This window comes from Ailuropoda melanoleuca, chromosome 11 (genome assembly GCF_002007445.2).
Source record: "Ailuropoda melanoleuca isolate Jingjing chromosome 11, ASM200744v2, whole genome shotgun sequence".
In the NCBI taxonomy this organism is placed as follows: domain Eukaryota; kingdom Metazoa; phylum Chordata; class Mammalia; order Carnivora; family Ursidae; genus Ailuropoda; species Ailuropoda melanoleuca.
This window is the reverse complement of record NC_048228.1, coordinates 91046796-91070933: the sequence shown is the minus strand read 5'-3', so window position 1 is coordinate 91070933 and position 24138 is coordinate 91046796. Positions and strand designations below refer to the sequence as shown.

Below are 24138 nucleotides of genomic sequence, written 5' to 3'. Positions count from 1 at the left end.
TCCCTTCCTGGAGGATTTGCCCTTGAACGTGGCTGAGCTTATTCCTGCATGACTGAGGCAGCTGCCCACATAGATCTGAGGCCACTCGGGGATCACGAAGCCGGTCCAGGCTCAGGTTCCTCTATCTCATCAAGGGCTGGGGGTTAGGATAGGGCAGAGGGAGAAAAATGGGATTCAAGGCCAGGCAGGTTTGACCCTCGGGCTTGTCCTTGCCACTTGCTTTGTGACCTTCCGCACGTGACTTAATCTGAATTTCAGTATCCATCCCCCTCTGTAGAAGGGGAATATGATTTCTCTTGCAGGATTGCTGTGAAGATGAAACCAGATGGCATATGATAATATAGGAAAAGCCTAGGCCCTTAGTTTATAGCAACTATTCCTACATTAGCTGTTCCGTGAACCACCCAGTGATATTCTTGGAGCCAGTGGCCCACTGTTGCCTAGGTGGTACATGGGAGGTAGGGTGATGGGGGTGGCGGGCTTGGAAGACATTTGGAGCAAGGCCCCAAGTTTCTCCTGTACCGGTCCATACTCCCCAAACGTCAGGCAATCCCACAGCTATGGGGGCCCTGCAGGGACCCTCCTTAGAAGGTTGTCCAGGGTTTAGGGCTGGTTCCTAGGTCAGTGTTTGGAAGCAGTCACTGATGCTCCCACCAGCTCATCTGTGGGTGATCTTGCCTCCCTGGGGCTGGTAGACCTCTACAGCTGGCCCTGCCCCAATGCAGACACCCCCCAAGCCTGGGCATGTCTGGGCAGGGCACAGCCCCTCTGCTCCTACCAAGTCAGCTGGTGCAACGGTTGGCAGCTCACAGGTCCACCAGCGTCAGGGAGGGGACTCAGCCAACACTGAGCACTGGGATGGATGCCCAGGATAGCACAAAGGCCTCCTCAGCATCCAATGGTAGGTTAGGTTCTGGAAACACTGACCACACATGTCCCTCTTGTCTGTGCTGTGCTCTTAGCTCCTGTACCAGTTTAGATCAGGCTTGGGTATATGTAACAAATGAATCCATGACAATAGTAGTTTTAAAAGGTAGCAGTTTACCTGCCTGTTAGGAAAAATGCCTGGAAGTGTATAGCCTAGGGAAGTTTTGTGAAGCTGTCATCATCAGAGGCCCAAACTCCAATCTAGCTACTCCACCAGGCTTAGTGTGTCCACTTCACGACTCAAGACCGTTGCTTGAGCTCCAGCCATCACATCTGAATTCTGTGTTAGGGATAAGGAAGCACAAAAATGTGCATCGCTTCCCCTGCAAGGAAACTTTTCAGCGGTCCCGCACAATAACTCTGTTTACTTCTCATTGACCTGATCTTTCTGTGTGGCCACACAGAACTCCAAAGCAGGCTGGGAAGTTTAATTCATTGGAAGAGTGCCATGATTTCCAGTTAAAGTTGGGATTCTAAGGGAGAGGTGGGAATAGTGAAAAGAAACTTGCCGTCTCTAGCCAATGCTTGGTAAATCTTAGGCAGATGGATAAATGGTGTAGCCCTTTCCAGCCACGCCCTGGGGAATCCCGTCAACTTGAAGGTCAGTTGACCTGTAATGTGCACAGGCTATGGCTACGGTCTGCGTCAGAGTCAGAAGGTAGGAGGCAGGCTCAGGAGAGAGGAATGGGCAAGTCAGAAGCAGCCACTATTCGTGCTGTGAAATACCCCTTCCTTCCCATAAGTAAGGTCCCCCAAAATCACTGCAGGAGCTATCCGTGGGCACAGAAGGGGTGACGGACCAGCCACGAGGCTGTCTGGTGGAGTGGGCATGGCCACGAGTTGATGTTCCTCGCCTGTGCTTCACCCTGGGACTTCATCTGCTTGGTGACCAATGGTTCTCACCATCCCTACCCCGGGAAGGCAAACTGTCACCCTGAGGCATGCTGAGAGGGGATGCCGGGGTCCCCTGGGCACGTGCAGACGTTCCAGCTGACGAATGGGGAGCTTCAGGCCCAGGAGGGCAGGCACTAAACTTAGTCCCTTGGGTCCCGAGAGCCCTGCTCTCACCTCTGGACTTGCATCGTCCCGGGCTCAAGGGTGTAGAATCATCTGAGCAGGTTGGTCTCTAGAGGATTCCAGAAACAGGTGCCAAGCCACAAGCATCTGCTTCTGAAGGGGGAGAGCGGGGAGGCAGATTGGGGCGGATCTAGGCCAGCCACCCACATGCTGAGCAGACAGACTCAGGACTTTTTCCTGGATTCAGCTCCTCAGCAGCTTTCTGCACTCACAAGCGTCTTCTGCCGGCCTCCATCCTGGTCTCATCTGGTGACGCCACAGCCCCGTGGACGATGACTCCCGGCCTGGGTCTGAAGTCTCTGGGTGATAGGATCGCAACACTCTTCCCAAAGTTCCTACACTCTCCATCCTCAGGAATCAGAGGTGCGTATTTGGCTAATAGACAATCCACCACCCGCCCCCCGCCCACCACCACCACCATCACCAACACCAGTCTCTTCGGAGCCTGAGCTTGGACGTGGGCACCAGTGCGGCACAGAACAGGGAGTTCACCTGCTCTGGGAGAGGACTGACCCCATGCAAACACCAGCGTGTGCACTTGACACCTATTAGCCTATCTGATCTTCTCCTGGAGCCTAGAGGTAGAGACTATTGTTATTACCCCCATTTTACAGATAAGGAAATGAAGGCCAGAACACAGAAATTCCTTATCCTGATTTCGGGTCAGGAGGCCCCACAGGCAGCCTGTACTCACTGACTTTGGGCCTTTCTTGTCCCTGATGAGATATTATTTTTAAGGGCATATCTTTGGCAAAAAAAAAAAAAAAAAAAAAAAAAAAAAAAAAAAGTATTTCTGCCCTGCGGGCATATCTGGATTTGTCTTCAGTACACAATTTTTCATTAGCACCAGGTGCGGAAAAGGCTGAGGTTGTTTGAAAGAGACAAGTAGATTTGGGAAGGACGAACAATTCCCCAGGATGTAGCATCATTTTCTCGCACCTTCCATCCACCAAGGGCAGACTTCTCACAGACATTCTGCTGAGAGCTTCGCAGTCCTTACGGTTCACCGTCCAGTCCCTGCAGGGAGAAATCATCACCTTTCCCACCTTGTCGTTGAGGGCACGGAGGCTTATGTGGATAATCCGGCCCAAATGACACTCCTCGCAAACGGCAGAACCCGCTCTAAACGGGCATCGGCACACGGCGGCCCAGAGCGAGATCCAAGCAGCCTCTTTATTTTTGTACGGCTCCTGGGCTAGGAATAGCTTTTACGCTTTTAAATGATTGAAAAAAAAAATCCAAAGAAGACGAATATTTCACAACGCATGAAAATTATCTGAAATTCAAATTTCGGTGTCCATAAATAAAGTGTTATTGGAACACAGCCACGCACATCATTTACATAGTGTCTGTGGCTGCTTTCGAGTAATTACGGCAGAGGCCGTATGGACTGCAAAGCCTAAAATATTTACTACCCGCTGCTTGACAGGAAAAGTTTGCCTGTCCCTGTTGCACGATCCTGTTTGAAACCCTTGTTCCACAGTGTCCAAGAAAGCTCTGGGCCGGGGCCACAGCCCTGAGCACTAGGGTTTCTAAGACCCTACGTCTCAGAATGAGGCCACGCAAGACGTCTAAGTCGTCAAACTTCTCTTGGGCTTCACAGCGAAATAGGGCTCATCACGGGGCACTGGGGTGGCTTGGTAGGTTAAGCGTCCGACTCTTGATTTCGGCTCAGGTCATGATCTCAGGGTTGTGAGATCGAATCCTGATCGCGCTCTGAGCTGGGCTTGGAGCCTGCCTAAGATTCTCCCTCCCTCTCCCTCTGCCCTTTTCCTTGCTCACACACACACACACTCTCTCTCTCTAAAAAATAAAATAAAATAAATAAATAAGGATCATCACCATGCCCTGCCTGGCTCCGAAGACTGTCAGAAGATGAAAATTCGATAATGTGTGTGGAAGCATTTTGTAATTCAGAAAGCACTCTCTAGAAATGGGAGGGATGACTGCATTATTGGATTCAGAGAAAGGCAGTTGGTACGAGGGAAATAAGCAGGTGGGGCGGAGGGGTAGGGACTGGAGGGAAATCTTTGCTTTTGTAAGATTCATTAACAAAACAGACCAAACCTGCTGGAAATGGGCTTTGTCATAAACCCCACACCCCTGGCTCACACGGTGGTCTGTCTGGCCTTGCCCCGTGGAATCCGCCCTCCAGCATTCATATCTGAGTGAGGCCAGTGCCTTTGCCCTGAAGTGGCTTCTGGGGGGACCTTCCCAGGTCTGGCCTTCTCCCCAAGGAGTAGGCTTCTTCCTCCCCAGGGGATCTTCAGGTGCTAGGAAGACATCCCTGCACTCAAAGATGCCCTGTTCTTTCTGCTTGTTGGTTTGCCAGATTTCACAGAAATTCACTCCTATCTTCATTCCAAATGTGTTAAAACGAGTATTTCTAGAACAGGCTAACAGTCAACCCTATTGGTTATTGCTCTAGTGTGAGCAAGTCAGTTGATCATTTGTTCAACAAATAGTTACCAAGGCCCTCCCATGGAGGAAAAGGAGGAAAATGTATGAAGTAGATCAGTGACCACCCCCCCAAAGGAGGCAATCCGGGGTACAGGTGGGGAGGCTGGGAGGGTGAAATCGAATCTGGTGCCCTCACCACGGTGCTGAATCGACCCCATTTCTCAGGGTGTCTAAGCAAGTGAAAGGTGGAGAAGAAAGGGCAGCAGGAGTCTCAGGAGGCTGGTTGGGTTCGAATAATTTTGTAACACAGAAGGGCAAGGGCACGAGCCACATCTTCAGTGTGAAGAGCTATCTGGAGCGGCTGCCTGGTAACTCCGGGGTGGGGTCCGCGGCTGCGCTGAGCCCCCTCCTGCTGACAGGAAACCTGCGGTCTTGGAGGCTCTCCACCCCAAGGACAGGCTGGAGGCCAACCGCAGCCCTGCTCTCCGATCTGTGCCCCCGCCTGAATCCCCCCACTGGCACTGTGCGTGCCTGACACTCAGCTGATCTTTTTAAAAGTGAGAGATGAACAAAACTGTGTGCAGAATTGGATGTTTATCTCCACCATCTGCATGGCAGTACAAGTTCCAGTTATAACGGCATCCGCTCTCCATCAGTATTAGGGGACCGTGTAAACATCCACAGCCATCGACTGATCATAAACACACACTAAAAAAAAGGCGGCAAGTGACATGTGGCCCCCGCACCTGCTGCCTTTGTGTGCGTCAGNGTGGGGCTCGATCCCACAACGCCGGGATCACGCCCTGAGCCGAAGGCAGACGCTTAACCGCTGTGCCACCCAGGCGCCCCGCGTCAGTCAATTTCATGCCTAGGAAGTGCCGGGCTCCGTGGGGATGGCTATATAAGCAGCTTGGTTGGTTGTGAGTTTTTCTTTTTTCTTTTTTTCCCGGGCAACAGCATAAACCAAGTTGGCCCCAAAATACTCTAATTACAAATAGATGGGAATAAATGGAAAATAGACAATGATCATAAACGCAAACCAAAAAAAATCCCGCTGAATTTCCTAATGTTAAAAGGTCCATTTGCTTATAATTAGTAGATTAAAACTAGAGAGTACTTTTAGTGGCCTTCAAGAGAAGTCCCAGGGGTCGCCTCGCAAATGGCTCCTGTCTCCCGCCCTCCCACCAACCCTCCCACCTCACCCACACCCACCCCGGAAGGTTTGAGTCACCAGGCAATGGCAAATAGAGCATAAATTGGACATAGCGAGAGCAGGCATGGGGATTTGAAGGAACAAAGAGAACTTGATGCATTTTACAGGGGAACGAAAGTTTTCCCCAAAGCTGTGCAAACATTCTCTGGATCTTTTTATCTTGCAGAGGGTTTCTCCACCTCCTTCAGACCTGCCCCTGCCCTGTCATGGGTCCATCGGTGGCTTCAGCCACAGTTCTGACCTTAATTAGCTGTGTGACTTTGGGTCACATTCTGGACCTCTGTCTTCTTACTGGGGTAACCTGAAGGGGCTGTGGTAGGGGTGTTCCATTGGACCAGTGCGTTCCCGGGGACCTTTGGATCTCACCTTTCCCGGTTAACTTCAAGGAGAGGGTTTTTTTGGTTTTGTTTTGTTTTTGCTTTGTTTTGCTTTGTTCTGTTTTTTCGGCTTTTTCCCCCTGACAGCTTTCTAGCTGAAAGTACTTTCTGCATTTGTGGTGTAAAGGACCCATTTATTGCCTATGACCCAAGTTTCTGGAGGGGGGCGTGCAGAATAGCAACACTCTCTCAGCTTCTTGCCTGGTCAAAAACTCCAAGTACTTCCTAAGAGTTCCTTTGTCTTTCTTATGTGATGCAGGGAGGCCCATGAAATCCAGGCCAACTCTCGCCACCAGAGCATCACCCTCACTCCTCTGATCAATCCCAGGGGGCTTGTCTGGCTCCCTTTTCCTCTTTTGGATTGGAACATTTTGGATGGCACTCTAGTTTCCACTACTCATTAAGCCTGGCTGGCGGGAACCAACATAATGGCTCACTTATTAGCCTTCGATACATTTATTTAGAACAAAGCTTCCCTCTATATGACTAGAACGATTACCCCCACTGCCCTGGAGGCCCAGTGCCGTCGGGGTTCTAATTCACAGCCTTATGTTAAGGAAGCTGGCGTTGCACTTGTACACGAGTACGGACTGAAGTCCATTTCTTAGGTGAACCAGCCAAACTGGGAGCAGGTGTAATTGTTAAGTTCTCCAGCATCCAGGGATATCTTTAGGAGCCCATGCGGAGCACGAATGTCCTCCATGCATCCAGGATCGTGCATCCGTGGAAAAGTTGTTAGAAAAACACCTTCTCGAGTGCTTTGCATCTCCTGTCTCTGTGCTGGTCACATTTTCATTGGTTCCTTGAGCTGCTTCTCACCCTTTTCCGCTAAATCTACTAAAATCTACCCCCAGGAAATCTTATTTGGATCCTGACTCAAACATAAAAAGAAAGGTAATTAGAAAAATGGGACACTGACAGCATATTTGATGATATCAAGATATTGTTATTATTTATTTATTTATTTATATTATTATGATATGTTAGTTTTTTAAAAGTGTGATAATGGTATTGTGACTTTTTTCAAAAACAGAGCTACATATTGAAATGAGCTATCTGTGAAATGATGCCTGAGATTTAATTAAAATAAGGCAGTGTCAGGGACACAAAATTAGACGTGAGTTGGTAAGTGTCAAAGCCGAGTGATGGATAGGAGGCTTCATTATATGGTTCTCTCTGCTTTTATATATGCTTGAAATTTTCTATAATAAAAAGTTTTTTGCTCTTGTTTTAAATAACCCCCTCCTGGGGCGCCTGGGTAGCTCAGTCAGTTAAGCGTCTGCCTTCGGCTCAGGTCATGATCTCAGGGTCCTGGGATCGAGCCCTGCATCAGGCTCCCTGCTCAGCGGGAAGTCTGCTTCTCCCTCTGCCTCTGCCCCTCCCCCAAGCCCCACACCCCACTTGGGCGTTCTCTCTCTCTCAAGTAAATAAAATCTTTAAAAATAAATAAAATAATAAAATAACCCACTCCTAGGGAAACGTGATAAGCATATCTATGCTAAGATGTTGCTGACTGATAAGGATAAAAAGCAGCTATTTCTTGATGTATCTGCATTTTATTTAAGATTTTCTTTATTTATTTTGAGAGAGAGAGAGAGTACACACGCAGGGTGAGGAGCAGAGGGAGAGGGAGGGAGAATCTCAAGCAGACTCCATGCTGAGTGCAGAGCCTGATGCGAGGCTCGATCTCACGACCTTGAGATCCTGACCTGAGTCAAAATCAAGAGTCAGACGCCTAACCAGCTGAGCCTCCCAAGCTTCCGATGTATCTGCATTTTAACAGGAGAAAAGAGACTTAAGACAGAGCAATGAATGCCACAGTGGCAGGTGGGGCAGAAGCGAAGAGCATGGCGGGGAGGGAGCAGGCCACGGGCGGAAGGCCACGTGAACCAAGAACTCGGAGTATAGTTCGTCTCAATGTTTTTTTTATCCGACTGAGGAGGATTTATTTATTTATTTACTTACTTATTTATTTTAAAGATGTTATTTATTTTTTGACAGAGAGAGAGAGACAGCCAGCGAGAGAGGGAACACAAGAAGGGGGAGTGGGAGAGGAAGAAGCAGGCTCCCAGCGGAGTAGGGAGCCCGATGTGGGGCTCGATCCCGGGACCCTGGGATCATGACCTGAGCCGAAGGCAGACGCTTAACGACTGAGCCACCGAGGCGCCCCTGACCCAGGAGGATTTAATAAGCACCAGGCCGATACGCACAGCTGTACTGTAAAACGACTGGTTTTGGTGCTGCTTTACGGAAGCTACTTTCCATTTCTGCTAGCCACCGAGTAAAAAAGGCTACTACGAGACCACCTGCTGTCTATCACACTCTCGGCACCGTACTGGACACACGGGACTTCACAGGATCTTTACTAACCCTTTCAGATATTTTTGTCCGCATTTCACAGACGTGTCAACGGGCCCCTCGGCCCAGGGAAGTCGGCCTTTTCATTAGTTCCCAGCCACGACGGCGCCTTGAACGAACTCTTCCCAAAGGCTGGTCGGTGGATGATTTACTCCTCTCACAGAATATGGACCACCTACCAAAGTCGTGCTAAATGGCACAGTCTTGCCCCATCCTCAAAAACATGAATTAGTATTTTAAGTTACGAAACAGCTAACAAATGATGCCAGACGGAGACCACGTAAGAACCTGTGATGGCCAACCGATGAAGGCTTGAGGCGCCTCATGAGGAACCGTAGTCCGCGCTGGTATTATTTAAATAGTAGTAAGGGGATGCCCTCCGGTCTGGCCAGTCTGTTTAGAGCCAGGAGCCCAGGGGAAAGCTAGGCAGGGGAGGAGAGGGCGCCCCGGAGGGAGGCCACAGGCGTCGTGGGTTGGATTCTCAGGGAAGCAGAGGCTGAGACAAGTGCCTCCCTTTTGTACTTAAGAGTACAGGGGTTTGTGGGGAGGAACGCCTGCCAAAGACAAGCGGACAGGCGGGCTGCGGCAGGGGGAGCCAGCAGACTGCGGTGCAGACCCCACCAAGTTCAGCCCGCCCTGTGGGGGGCTCTGAAGCAAAGACGGCCTCTTCGAGGAATCCTCCATGAGGAGGAAAGAGCCAGGCCTTGGTACCACTGCCTTGCTCGGAAATGGGCCAAAGGTGTGACTTTGGCTCAAAAACTGAGGTTTGAGCTAACCTTGGACGAGCTCGTGGCAGGGAGGCTGTCAGCTAAGCGCACTCCCTGGTAGCTAGTCCTTTCTGGAAGGGAGGTCCGAGCAGGGCCCCTGCATCGGCCACAACGAACAGGAGTTTTGGGGCTCTGCTCTAACAAGGAGTGGAAAGCCACAGGAGAGTTTTGATCCGACGTGACAGGATTCCACATACAGTTATGTAAATATTTAGTAGTGCCTAACGAATCCTTCCTACCACAAATATTTGAGTGTCTGTCACATGCCAGGGGCTCTTTGGGTGTTCAGGATACATGAGCAGACAAAACAAAGATCCCACTCTAGCGGGATCTAGCTTATGTTCTAACCAGACCGACAAACAGTAGGGCACAATAAACATGTAAACCACATAACATGCTGGACCTCTGCTCCTGAGCGTGGCCCGCGGGATCAGTATCACCTAGGGGTTTGCTAGAAATGCTGGCTTCACCCTGACCTACTGATTTCAAATCTGCATTTTAACGAGAACCCCAGGAAATTCTATGCACAGTAAAACTGAGGCCTCACTCTCCATTTTAAGACCATTTTTAGACACTGTTAAAAGTAGAGGGAGAAAATCATAGCATTAAAAAGGAGCATCTAGTCTGGGGCATCTGCCTTTGCCTCAGGTCATGAACTTGGGGTCCTGGGATGGAGCCCTGGGTCGGGCTCCCTGCTCATTGGGGAGTCTGCTTCTCCCTCTCCCCCTGTCCCTCCCCTGCTGCCCATGTGCTCGCTCTCTCAAATAAAATCTTTTTTAAAAATAAATAAATAAAAATTAAAAAAATAAAAAGGATAGTCTAGGTAGATATCACTGAGAAGGAAAATTCTGATTAAAAACACAAAGCAGGGGAGGCATTTAGCCAAGGATCTGGGCTGAGGTGGTCCCAGGTTGGGGGGGGTGGTGCACAGATATCTGCAGCCAAGGCTCTAAGGCAACGTGTGCCTGTAGTGTTTGAGGAACAGCAAGACGGCCAGTTGGGCTGGAGCGGAGGCGGCAAAGGTAAAGCGTAGGAATTAGAGTCAGGAAGATAAAGGAGGCAGGGGTAGGATGGCCACATGCCCTCTGGGGACAGCAAGGCCTCTGGCTTCTGCTCAGTAGCACGCGGAGCCACTGCGAGAGTCTGAGCAGACAGCTGCGAGGATCCAGGTCTTAAGAGGATTACCCTGGACACTGCATTCCCAACCTACGGCAAAGAGGCATGGATGGAAGACAGGAAGGCTCTTCGGGGGGGATGTGGGGAGGGGGAGTACTGCGATAATCCAGACCAGAAACACTGACAGTTCACATGTGGCTGGGAGCAGAGGAGGAGGTGAGGAGGGGTTTGATTCTGGATAATTTTTTAAGGTAGATCCAATAGGATTTCTTGATGGGTAAGACATAGAACGTGAGAAAGAGAGGAGCAGAGGAGAACTCCAAGGTTTTTGGACTAAGTAACTGAAAGAACAGAAGTAGAGTCAACGGAGAAGGGGAAGGCTGTGGGTGGAACAGGTTTTCTGGGGAAAAGATCAAGGATTCACCCTTGGCGTGAGGAGGATGAAGGTCTAGCACATCTGAGAGACGATCGGGCAGTCTCCTGTGAGTATGGAGTTGAGGAAAGATGTCTACTAGAGATGTAAATTTGGGAGCCGTTAGTCATTCTACTGAACGTGGAAAGTCATCTAAGAACAGGGCTAAAGATAATGAACCGCTATGCTTGTGGGTCTGCTGGCTATTCCCGAAACTGTAGTCAGATAATACAACCATCGTGGAAGTCACTGTGGCACGAACTATTTCTGTCCACCTCTCCTGAGCTGTGATCCGAGTTCGGGTGCATAAAATAGTGAATGCATTTTAAATATGTTTCTTAAAAATAATTCTCAAGTGCAAATGCAAAACAAAAAGAAACTCTGAAAGTAAAAAAAAAAGATGGTCATCTACAATCAACCACATACTTTTTAATTTCCACAGGAGAAGGGACAAAATCCATTGATGACTCCCCCTCAAAGAAAGTTCTACTGAATTAACTATAAAATGTATATATTTTAATTTAAATCTAGTACATTAACTTTATGTAGCACATCACAGCAGTTATTAACAGAAAGTGCTGTATCAGGCACTGAGTTAAATCTTTACACATATTATCATCTTATTTAATCCTCAATCCTGTAAGATTGTACCCATTTCACATATAACAGGACCGATAATCAGAGGTTTAATCTGTGAGCTCACATGGTTAGTAAGTACCCGCGCAGAGATCCAGCTCCAAATCAAATGAGATCTACCCGCAAAATTCAAACAGCACAATTTAAAAATGAAATCTGAAGAAGGAAGTAATACATTTTATTTTCAAATAAAAGATTGTTTCTTTTAGAAAAGATGAAATACTTCCATGCATCCAACTTTCCATAGTCAATAGAGCCTTTGCAAAAGTTGCTGGAATGTCATTTCTTCCTCTTTAAACAACAACAAACTAGCCCCGAACCTCGTGAGATTCATGATGCACATTGTAAACAGGACCTTCCTTGCTGATTGGTCCTGACTGAATCAAAAAATGAGCAAGTAATTTGGTGTTCATTATCTGTACTTTCCAATTTTATCCGCAGCAATGATTAGGTAAAATAAGGAAATGCACTGTCAATGATTTCTTAAAAATTTATTTCATGTAATAAATTCATTCTATAAATTCATTTTTATTTTTAAACAGTCTACACCAAAACTATTTTCTTGAAACATCTTTTTCTTTTGGTAAAACGTACAGGGCAGCAGGCTGACATCAGCTTCAATTCTAGTAGGTAGCGTCCCCTCACAATTACACAGTGAAACTTAGCTTTTCTTCACATTTCTCTACAAGTTCAAGTTGACACCGCTTGATAAACACAAGACAGTATAAACACTTCCAGATTTTGCCTAAGGCCTTAGATTGACCTGAAGAGTAGGTGGGATATAATGGAGATATATTCATTAGCCCCAAACTCCTCACCTGACGTGTACATGGCATACGGCTGAAGGAGCAGGAAAGCAAGGAGAAAGGCACAGAGCGACAAGGTGGGGATGTCTCAGACCTGAACACTAAGTGCGGCCATAAGAGACATGGAAGCCACACAGTGTGACAGACAAAGAAAAGCTGCTTACAGGAATTTGTTTTAACTGCTAACAGCATAATCACAGTTTTTATCAAATTTATTCAGAGGGTACCTAACTTCTGAGAGGACCAGGCTTCTGTGTATACAAACTGGATTATTTTTTCGTTTCCAAATAAAGTCAACCTCATGAATGCAAAAACGTAACAACATCATTTAAGGGCTTGTGAGAAATTAGGACATCTTAGGAAATGGGAAGAGAAACCCCAAGTTTTGTGTGCACCAAATGTGTATGTATGCCAAAACCTTTCTCTGAGTGTTACACGAACGAGACTCACCAGTTTGCTGTTATTGTCAACTGTTGGCTATTCTCTTTGAAAGGACACAAGAATTTTACTCTCATGATGAGTTACTAATTCAGGATTAATGTAATATCACTGGTTAAAAAAGTCTTTATTTCATTTAAATTTTACTAAAGCCTATCATAGGCTAACAGTCCACAAATGAAAACACAGCCTATAGCTTAGGCTCGATGACAGTCACAATGGGGTGCTTACAGAAACAGAACCACAGGAAAGTTCTGTGCTGGGGAGAAATATCAGAAAAACTTAATTTATATTTAAATTTACCACTCTGTATATCAAGTGCCTATTGGCTGAACAGAACTGTATTCAATAATTCACATTCTATAACTTCATTCAACTAATACAAAAAGCTAAATAGAAAGATTTATGGTTGAACACGGAGCTCCTGAGGCTGGTATCACATATCATTCCCTGATAGAGTAAGAATTCATCAACAGAGGACATAAGAGCCAAACTGAGAGCTGGACTTTAGAATACCTTTCCCTACTGTGCGTGTAACACATTGTGTTGTGACCTAAAGAATATTGTGTGTTACTCAATTTTCTTTTCTGGGAAGACTACCACAGTCCAGGGACTTTAAAAACCAAACTCCAGAACTCTACCTGAGAGCCTTAATAAGGCCAGTTGGATCATAAACCCTATTTTGGTCATGATTAGGAAATGGATCCGCTGTTGCCCCTCTGCCATAGTTCAAGGGTGATGAAGGCCAATTATGAGGTTTACCGATCAGTACCAGCAATTTAAAATAATTGTACGTACATACTTTTTTACACTTATACGTGGAAGTGGGCGAGAGTGAGCGAAAACGACACTGGAGTGGAAGTGAAGGCAAGCCTGAATTAGCAGAACCTAGAGCACCCCTTCAGAAACTCTCGTGAATTCCAGGACCTCAAGGTCAAATTTAAACCAGCAGGAACAGAACTGCTATTCCAAACCTCTGAAAAGAAAGAGCTAATCATAAAAACTGCAGCTGATTTTATGCACCAGGAATGAAATGTTAGCAACACATCTATCATTCACATGTGGATTTGTGTAATTTACCTTCAATTAGAATTATTATCTATTCAGCAGCTGAAGCCCAAGAACTGCTGACGTACCACAGATGAGAACATGTTTGCTGGTCCCTCAGCTCCGGCCGTCTCAAGCTATGGTCACACGGTACAGATCACCTGTTCTAGAAAACCCTCCGGACTTCTCAAGCTAAATGACGCTCACACGGTACAGATCACGTGTTCTAGAAATGGTCCGGCCTTCTCAAGCTAGATGATGGTCAGACGGTACAGATCACCTGTTCTAGAAAACTGTCCGGCTGTCTTAAGCTAAATGATGGTCACATGATACAGATCACCTGTTCTAGAAAACCGTCTGGCCTTCTCAAGTTAAATGATGCTCACACGGTACAGATCACGTGTTCTAGAAAACGGTCTGGCCTTTTCAAGCTAGATGATGGTCACACGGTACAGATCACGTGTTCTAGAAAACGGTCTGGCCTTCTCAAGCTAGATGATGGTCACACGGTACAGATCACCTGTTCTAGAAAACCGTCCAGCCTTATCAAGCTAAATGATGGTCACATGATACAGATCACTTGTTCTAGAACACCGTCCTGGCTCACGTGCACACGAAGCTGAGCCACCAGCACTTCTCATCTGCAACACTGCTCTGTTCCCTCTTGCAGACTCCAGAGGCACGGCTGGGACTCTTCCGCGTTATTGGTTGTACAACTCAGTCCTAAATTCACCTAAAACACCTCACACCACCTTTTAATCCAGGATTTACTCCTCTAGAATGTGTTGCTATAGCTATTAAAAAAAGACATCTAAAATACCAGAAACCCCAAAAATACAACAATTTAAAAGTAACCTTTACAATATTGATAATTATGTACTTATCTCAACAGTCTTGATGTCCAAGGTGGTCAAGCTAGTGTCAGAGTATTTTAACTTACACACTGACGGGAGTAGTATCTCTCTGAGCTCATGTTTGAGATGGTTTACACTACCAAATCGACAGAGAAAAACACAACCCAGAAACCAAGGCCACATTCTCAACTGCAGCGTTTTCAAAAGCATGTTCAGTGGGATGTCGGTAAGTATTTAATTGAAAAAAAGGGTTCCACCTTTGGATAAGGACACATTTCAGTTGGTTTCCAAGGAATTCTCAGAGTCTTTAATGTGCTGATAGGCAGGTTTACGAAGGCCCCAAATAATCTGCCCATGGAATGCTTTAACCCCATGAGCATCTCATAGGAATACCGCTCCACCGAGCAGGTCTTGAGAAATACGGCTTTGGGATTCTGGCGTACACAAAAGCTTCACTAATTCCTCAGGCTCTGAGACATTAGTCTATTTCTTAAAAATAAACCACAAAAATTGTTATAGCCAATAAGTCTGGAATATCAGACTATGAAAGTGAGCATGTGGGAGGGGGGAGGAGGGGAATACACCTGTTTATCCTTCTATATCATCTTCACCTCCCTAGCAAAAATATGTTCAAAAATACCCAGGTTAACCACTCTTGATAATGACTGTGCACAACACCTGAACAAACTAACCAATATGAGAGCCTGCTTAAAGCAAAAACAGTGGAATAAAGCTTTCACTTGCCCACACGGAAAAATGCACAAGTGCCATGTAAACTCATGTTCAGAAGCGGTGACCCTGGTTATCATTCAGGAATCTAATGCTGTATCATCTGAGAACATCCACGGAGCTTTCTCCTTTGAAGCACTACTGAGCGATGAAAGTTGCCGTGGAAAACTTCACTTGAGGAGTTGGTTTAGAGCAGCATTGCTCGACGTCAGTATCACCGCGATTCGGGGCTTTGTTCTGGGACGCCGTCTCATCCGTTGTAGGCTGCTGACAGTAGTACCCCTGTCTCCACCCCTAGATGTCAACAGCATGCCACAAGTTGTGACCACCAAAAATGTCCCCAGATGTTGCTTAGATATAAGTAAATCATCCCCAGTTGAGAACCACGGCTACTGAGTGCAAACTAAAGTTTACGCCTGGACTCGGCTTCCCTGGGGAATGTCCATTTCACAGGCAGAGTGTCCTTACACACGTCAACATCTTGTACATAGTAGCATTAGATCATTCTAAATTCTCTGTGACTAGAAACATAAGTAATTTGTGAATGGTAGGAAATTGTTAGGAGGAAGCAGCTTACACATTTCAAAAAGAATTAGAAGTAATTTTACTGTCACATTAATAAGAATTATCTGAATCATAATGCTTAATTGACAAATATTCCAACAATTAGAAAAATCCTGATTGTATTTTATCGGTTAAGGATCACAATGTTTGAGGCAATCTAAGAGTATGAAAACATAACAGTCATCAATGGCTGGCTCAGACCACATTCTACACCTTGACCAAATATTCTCCGTGACAGTCTCAAGTCCAAAACCTCAAGCCTCATCTTTAAACTGCTTACTTGTACTGCAGCCTCATCCCTTCTTTCAAATGATCAAGAAGAAACCTTTCACCTGTCACGAAGAATTCTGGTACGTGTCGAGAAGCACATGATCTAGCTTTAAAGCCATGTCTTCAATACCCACATCTTCAGTTTTGTCGTAATTGTCAACTCCAGATGCATTACTCTCTTTATTTTGTTCTTTTCTTACTGTCTTTAAACACTTGTCAAGTCTCTTTATGAACAAGTCCACATCCTGTGTCTTCATTCCAATGGCCGCTGCAGCGTTGAGGTAAGCGCAAGGGTAATTATTTGTATGTGACATAAAGCCTCGGAAAGTGTGGCCACTCACGGTTTGCACTGACCCAAGAGGCACAACCCTGAAAGGGAAAAGATTTAGCAATTTAATATGTCTGGTGATACTAACAGAATATCACCCATAAACAACAGATATCTGTGTTACTAAGCCCTTAGCTCTACTGATAAAGAAGTTTAAAAACAGCCATAAATCATGGCCTATGAAAATAGACTGTGGCAGCCTTAAAATAAAATTATACAATACATGGCTATTCTCTGTAGAAGATGGAAGTCATCTTCTCTGGAGATGACCATTTACTATTTTCCGTTGAAGAGCTATAACTTCCAGGAATCACAAATACCTTTGCACCTTCTTCAGAGAGAAAAAAAGAAAATTATTTCTCTTTTTGTACTAAATATGGAATCTGACTTCACCCATATGTCCTTCAATGGAATACTGAAATTTCTAAGTCAAACCACGTTGACTAATTGCCGTGTATCACCTTCAATAATTAACAAGCTGAAATTACACCTGTCTGATCTGTTCTGTGCAATGGAGGGTTTTAAAGCAAGGATCCAGCAAAAATTCTGCGACTGCTTACAGTGGGGTGGTGGTCAGCAAGCAGTGACATTCGGGATTGGCACATGCATTTTTTTAAGCTTGATTTCATTGGCATATTTGATATAAGCAGATTTCTAACAGTACTTTAAAAAAAATAAGTCAATTAAATCAACCTAAACCAAAAGACAACAGTGGCAACACTAACAGCAAGGCCAAGAAAACCATTTTAGAAGCGTCAAAACTATGCTGTATATGGATATAGTTCATCAAGATAAAAGCTGAATTAATCTAAGATTTTTTTTCTTCTAAAACGTTGTCCTTTGATGTGACATCTCTAATCTCTGGTAGTCTGAGAGAAATTCTTTAATAGAGGCACGTAAAGAAGAGTACTTAGAGCAAGATATTTCTCTTCAAGTCATTTTTCTCTGACCTCATCAAATATAAAATGAAAAATGAAATTCATTATTAAGCCATGTACATATAAGAGCAAAAAGTACATTTTTCAAAGGCAGTACTTAGACAAGAATTGCATAACTTTTTGGTTCAGGAAATGGGCTTTTCCTTAAAAATGTTTTCATCTGAATTTAGTAACGAAGATGACTTATTTCTATCACCACAACGTGACACCACTGGAGATGATCGAAAAAAGGAAAACAACAATAAAAATTTGTACAGAGAGGTGATGAAACTTTGTTTCTGGATGTCCATGAGAACAGACAAGGTCCCTATCCTTCTGAGACTGTTTCGAGTGCAGGCCTTCCACAGGTGGGCGAGCATAGCCTTACACACTCTCCACCTCATCGTTCCTTCACTCAGGATGAACGCTCGCATGGAGCTCAGCATATACTCGGGGGACGACTGTTCAGGAGAAGTACTTTATTGCAGTTAACTTTTTGGAAAAGCCAAATAAATTCAGGCCTCTTTCACACATACTTACCTGGCTCCAGAAACCTGTCTGGTAAAAAGCATTGAGCCAAGCAGAGTGACAGCTCTATCTTGGTGTTCACCTAGTGTCTTAAGTGTCATGGCTGAAAAAGAAAAAAGGATCCCAATGTACCTTGGTTCACCAGCACAAAATCACAAAAAATAACCACTTAATGATGGGAGACCCTACTTGTGTGTGTGTTTAAATACACACAAAATTTACCATATTAACCACGTTTCGGTGATGTTAAACACATTCACGCTGTTGTGCAAACACCACCACCATTCAAACCCGTAACTCTTTTCATCTTGCAAGACTGAAACACTGTACTTACTCAACAATAACTCTCCATTCTCCTCTTCCCCCCCAACCCCCCACAACCACCCTTCTATTTTCTGTCTCTAGGATTCTGACTACTCTAAGTACCTCAGACAAAAGGAATCGTATACTTTTTGTAACTGGCATGAAGACATTACTTTTTATTCATTGTCAAGTGGCATGATTTCATTTTAATGCACTTAATAAATTATAGTGAGGATCTGTTTGCCTATCAGACAAAAAGATGTTAATACAAATTAACACACTCAGAATCAGAACAGAATTTCCATATCACCCTTCTAAAAAGTGAACTTTCCAATTAAAGATGGAACACTGACATGATCAATATGGCAGTTTATTCAAACTCAACCATGTTTTAAGAACTTATAAAATGAGAATGTGGGATATTTTCACTACACATGTAACACTAAGTAAGATCAACTTCTGCATGTGAAAATGACAATTATCTTTCTGAGGTTATGTGGGTGAACTATATTCTCACCAAAACCACTAGCTATCATTTCCTGAGGACTGACTTACCATACTAGATACTTTATAATCTAAACCATTCTTTTTTTTTTCTTTTCAAGATTTTGCACTGAGTGTGGAGCCCGACCCAGGGCTTGATCTCCTGACCCTGAGATTCTGACCTGAGCCAAAATCAAGAGTCAGACACTTAACTGACTGAGCCACCCAGGAGCCCCTCAACCATTCTTTAACAGTGTGAGGGATCATTCTCTCTACTTTATAAATGGGGGAAAGGAGTCCAGAGGTTAGTACATGGTAGAGCCGGGATTCAAACCATACCATATCATCTTCTACAACACCTACATAGATTATAAACCACCAAAGCACTGACTAGGGTGGGCTTCATTATGCATCAGTGGCAAACGGTTTTCCATGGAAGTCTATTCCTGAAAAAGGCTTCAGTTACAAGTGATTAATTCCTTGCTTTCCTTAGATATACATAAAATATGAAACATGTTATACTATATATATTCACAAAAGAATTATGAAACTTTAAAGTTAAATGCATAAAAGTCAACATTCACATTAACCTATTTAGTATAGCCCTTGTACTACGTGACAAAAATATATAGTCCTTATATAAGGGAAATTATCATAAATACAGAGTTCTCTAACATAAAGACACTCAGGAAAACAATCATAGCATTAAAAACAATATAGATTTAATTTCTAATATTATGGTGTTTTGTTAACTGGTAGAAACTTTTAAAAAATTTTTATACAGTTTTTACTAGTGACTAAATTATTTTGGTTAGAAGCAAGAGTTAAAGTATCATTTTCTATATATGCATTATAATACTTAATATTGATTTGGATTCTTTTCAGTGTATACTTTTTAATCTCAGAAATATATTAAAGCATTTCTAAAGGCTAAGCTTTTTCCATTTTCAAATTAATACTGTAATGAATTTAGAAATATCATTGTAACCAGAAAGAATTCATACTCCTAGAAATACCAGCTCCCTGCTGGGGAGGGTTAGGAAGCAGTGATTTTTTTTTTCTTAAGAAAAATATATTACCTAAAGATAAGGGATTGTGAGGTGTATGCAACAGTCTTTCATTGTAGCTTTCTGACAGCTTCTTCAGTTGGCTGGACAAACATAAAAATATTTCCTGCAACAACAAAATGTTACATTTAAAGAAAATCAAATAAATGCTTACTGTAACCTGCCAGATTAAATAAGACAAAATCTGTTTGGTGTGATGTCTGTGCTGTAAATTAACTCATCTATGTGCCCTAGGAGCAACTGTTTCCTTTGACACAATATAGTGAGATTCGAAACTACCACAACTATCAGAAGCCACAGGGTTTAGGTAAAGAAGGCAAAGGACCAGCATATTTCCTGCTTTGGGGCTATTATGTATCCATCACAAATCCATCCTCTTTTCAGAACCTCCAGGGTGACCACTCCAGTCCAAGCAGCCATCAGCTTGTTCCCTGGACCAGAGCAAAGATTCTAAATGATTTCTCTGCCAACTTTCCTGCCCCTCTACAATCTGTTCTACATGCAGATGCCCTGTGTAGTCTTTGAAAAGCGTAAATCGGATCATGTCCCTCCCAATGACTGACTCCCTTCTGGATTACCTATAAGGCTCCAAATGAACAAGCCCAGCCAACACAGCCAACTGGACAACCGTCATTCCCCCACTCAGTATAGCACTGGTTACATCAGCCTCCTTTCCAACCACTGCACAAACCAAGCTCCTTCTAGTCTCAGAAACTTCACGCCTGCTTCCCTTGAACTCAGACGGTTCTTCTCCCAGAACATTCCATGGGACTTCCCTTTATGACTTCCCTATTAATGTACTCCCAATCTCCGTCCAACAACCACTACATATTCTGGGTTCTCCAGTACACTTACCACAATCTGAAATTACCTCATTTACTTGCTTAAATGAATACTCCCTGTGACTACCTACTCAAACGGGAAAAACAGCAGGGACTTTGTGTTCTTCACTACTGTTTTCCGACACCAAGAAAAATGTGCCAGACTTCTAGTATATAAGTAACTTAGGAAAAAGTAGTTTAAAATACATTTCCTTTAAATTGCACAAACTTAAGGGGTGCCTGGGTGGCTCAGTCGTTAAGCGTCTGCCTACGGCTCAGGTCATGATCTCAGTGGTCCTGGGATTGAGCCCTGAATCGGGCTCCCTGCTCAGAAGAGCTTACTTCTCCTTCTCCCTCTGCCTGCTGCTCCCCCTGCTGTGCTCTTTCTCTCTCTCTCTGTCAAATAAATAAATTCTTTAAAAAAATAAAACCTTTTTAAGAAATTGCACAAACTCAAAATTAATCAACTCAGATGAATATAGCAACTAAAAATGAAAAAGTGTATTCTTGGTCCTACTGTGGAAAATAATGTATATCTAATAGAAAATAAAAGTATTTTAGAAGTATAAAATTTCATGTGCACATGTAGGTAGGTAGTTTAACAAAATATTGTAAATAAATATTAAATTGGCAGCTGTTTGACCTAAAAGTATACTTTCTTCTAGTAAGCCCTTTAAAGTGTTAAAATAAAAATCTGCCCAAGTCAGTCTTTCCTCAAGCCCATTTGCACTGACCTCCTCCAATCATCGTCAAAACACATAAAACTCTAAAGATACACCAAAGAGCCAATGGCCAACAGAGTTGGACCCAAGTAGAGACAGCAGGAAATGATATTTCTACTTCAAAGGCCACAAAAACTGCTTCAGTTTTCTCTAAGGTAAAGGTTAGTCTGATTCTACTAAATCTGTCTTTTGTTAAGTAAAGATTAAGAAAAGTCCTACCATGTTTGTTAATTATTACTGAGTCCACTTAAGACCACAAACATTTTTTTTTAAAGATTTTATTTACTTATTTGACACAGAGAGACAGCCAGCAAGAGAGGGAACACAAGCAGGGGGAGTGGGAGAGGAAGAAGCAGGCTCCCAGCAGAAGAGCCTGATGTGGGGCTCGATCCCAGAACGCTGGGATCACACCCTGAGCCGAAGGCAGACGCTTAACCGCTGTGCCACCCAGGCGTCCCAAGACCACAAACATTTTTACCCTTGCCAACATGGTATATTTTATACTCTCACTTGAAAACATTTTAAACTAATAGTCATTCTTAAATTTTTAGGCTATTTTATAAGATCAATTCTCTCAGCAAGTCAGAGTTATGAAATCTTAGATCACTAAATTTAATAAACTGATTTTTTTACATTAGAAAAGTTAACATCCATATTTATCATACCTAATGAAGCTACCAGGAAATGTTACTATTAGACGTAGTAAGCCTTTCTCTTTTATTAAAAAAAAAGTGTAGAGAAAAATTTAAGGAGCAAATGTTATCACCATTTGCAAATTGTAAAAAGCTGTTTAGGCATCTTTTCTTAGACATGTAGACTTCCTGGCCCCTCCCTTAAACTAATATTCTGATATTCACTTCAGAAGGTGAAACAAGATAATCAAATGGAATGCAGAAATCAAGAGTTTTTCTGGCAACTGGAACAATTTGTCATCTTTTAGTACTATACCAGTGTTAATGAGCAGAATTTCTGGGTCTCATTTATATATTTTCAACTACTATAAAGTAACTAGATCACTAATTTAAATGCTCGGTATTGCTTGAAAAAGAAAAAAGCAGTGACATATTTTAATTTAGATATTAACTGCTGATTTTTCATCATCTATGTTACACACCAAAGTCTTAATCTGCATTTAATTCTTAGTCTCAAATTCAACTTCTCATAAGCAGAAACAAATCTGACAGACAATACTCCTATGTTTTCTACNTGCATTTAATTCTTAGTCTCAAATTCAACTTCTCATAAGCAGAAACAAATCTGACAGACAATACTCCTATGTAGAAAACATAGGTCCGCCGGTCCTCCTGGCGATGGTGAACTCCAAGGCAACAGCCTAACAGTAACAGCAAAATACTTAATTCAGTGGTGAGGACAAACGTAAAATACTATGCTACCCAGTATGGCTGCCACAGTAATCGCCAGTGTGGTCACACTTGTAAACTAAGAGAAGCCTGACGAGTAATTAATATGTACTTAATTTGTAGTTGGCTATTTCCAAAAAAAGAGGAAATGTTTCCTTATTAACACCCCTAGAGGGTGCTTTTAAACTTACTGATGCACACATGGCTATTAAAAAACTGAGATTTCCCTAATATTCCATTTCTGATACTTGAACAAATCAGTTTTAACCAGTTCTAGTAATCACTTTGTAATGCCACTAGAATTCAGTTTTAACTGCAGCTAACATCTTGAGACTACAAACATAATGCTAAAGGTAACTAAATCTCACATATCACTAGTATGGGTGTTATTAGACAAAAAGGAAATACTTGTGAGTCAAGTTCACATCCATCTGCAAATACTCTGGGTAAAGGGTTCTGGCAGGTAATCCAATAAGCAAAGCAGCTTAAGTATCTTAATGCACACTACACTGAATCCTACGGTATTTGACAGCTCAAGGCCCTAAATGCTCTCCCATTAATATCACTGCATTTAAAAAATATCGTTTAGGAGATTGTACCACTATTTCCTACACTACTACTTAGCTAAGCAGTTTTTTCCTGATATATTAAAGGTACTACAAAACCGGCACTACTTTTTTTGCCACAGTTAAATCTATAACTGACATTTTTTATAAAATACTTCTGTAAAGGGAGAAATTTATAAGTACCCAAAATAAATGTATATAGAAAGATCTTACTTAAAAGAAATGAAATATTATTGATTTTCTATGTCTTTTGTGCTGTATTTAACTTAATTTTAAAAGACTCTTCACTAGAGATAAACCAAACTGCATACCTTAATGCTAATGTCAGCTATATTTCTAGAATAAAAATACAAAACTTTACACCATAGTTCAAGATGTTAATGGAAGGGAAGTTGAATTATATTAAGCATTATCTTTCACATGGTCTTTTGCAAATTGATTTGCAGTCGTAAAGCCCAACATTTAGCCTATCCTTCCCCATAATCCCCAAATGTGCATAATTCACTAAATTTTAAGGGAAAATGTCTTATGTAATCATGTTTTCTGAAACACACTGTTTCATGTTACGAGAGAAGATGAAAACAGAACTTCGCAAATTATTGTAATATGTCTTATAGGGTCGGTAATAAATCAAAAGGGACACCTAACAAGCGGTCTAACACGTGTATAATACCATGAAAGGGCACACAGACAGGAGACTGTGGGTACCGATCCACGCACACAGAGGTCCCCATGTGCAGATATCCATACTAAAGGCCGGACGCTGCTCTGTCTGTGGCCAGCTGAAAGGACCCAGGCACACTCAGCAGGCCGTGCATCTCAGGCTAAAGCATGACTTCTAGAAACTCTTCTGTCGAGGCCCCATAGCCAGGCCTGAAATGCAACACTTTTGTTGAGATTTAACAACTCCACTTTTAGGGAGGCAAATCTACTCGTTTCCGAACTTAGTTTTGTTATAGGACAGTGTTTGAAGATGTAAGTCTGATATTCTTCTAGAACTTAGCTTGTCTTCCAGAGCCTCAGCTAACACATGCTAGCCGCTGGAGCCGCC

General features: G+C 43.4%; 1 protein-coding gene across 1 annotated transcript in view; it reads right to left on the bottom strand.

The window, feature by feature from the left end:
- Positions 1-11101: 11101 nt before the first annotated feature.
- SEPSECS (Sep (O-phosphoserine) tRNA:Sec (selenocysteine) tRNA synthase) overlaps positions 11102-24138 on the bottom strand; it is a 39648-nt gene continuing 26611 nt past the window's right edge. The window contains exons 9-11 of the mRNA XM_002929966.4: positions 19630-19723; positions 17777-17867; positions 11102-16360 (exon numbers count right to left, since the gene is read on the bottom strand). Coding sequence (XP_002930012.1) covers positions 16057-16360; positions 17777-17867; positions 19630-19723 — 489 coding nt within the window. The 3' untranslated portion in view covers positions 11102-16056. The remainder of the gene's footprint in view (positions 16361-17776; positions 17868-19629; positions 19724-24138) is intronic.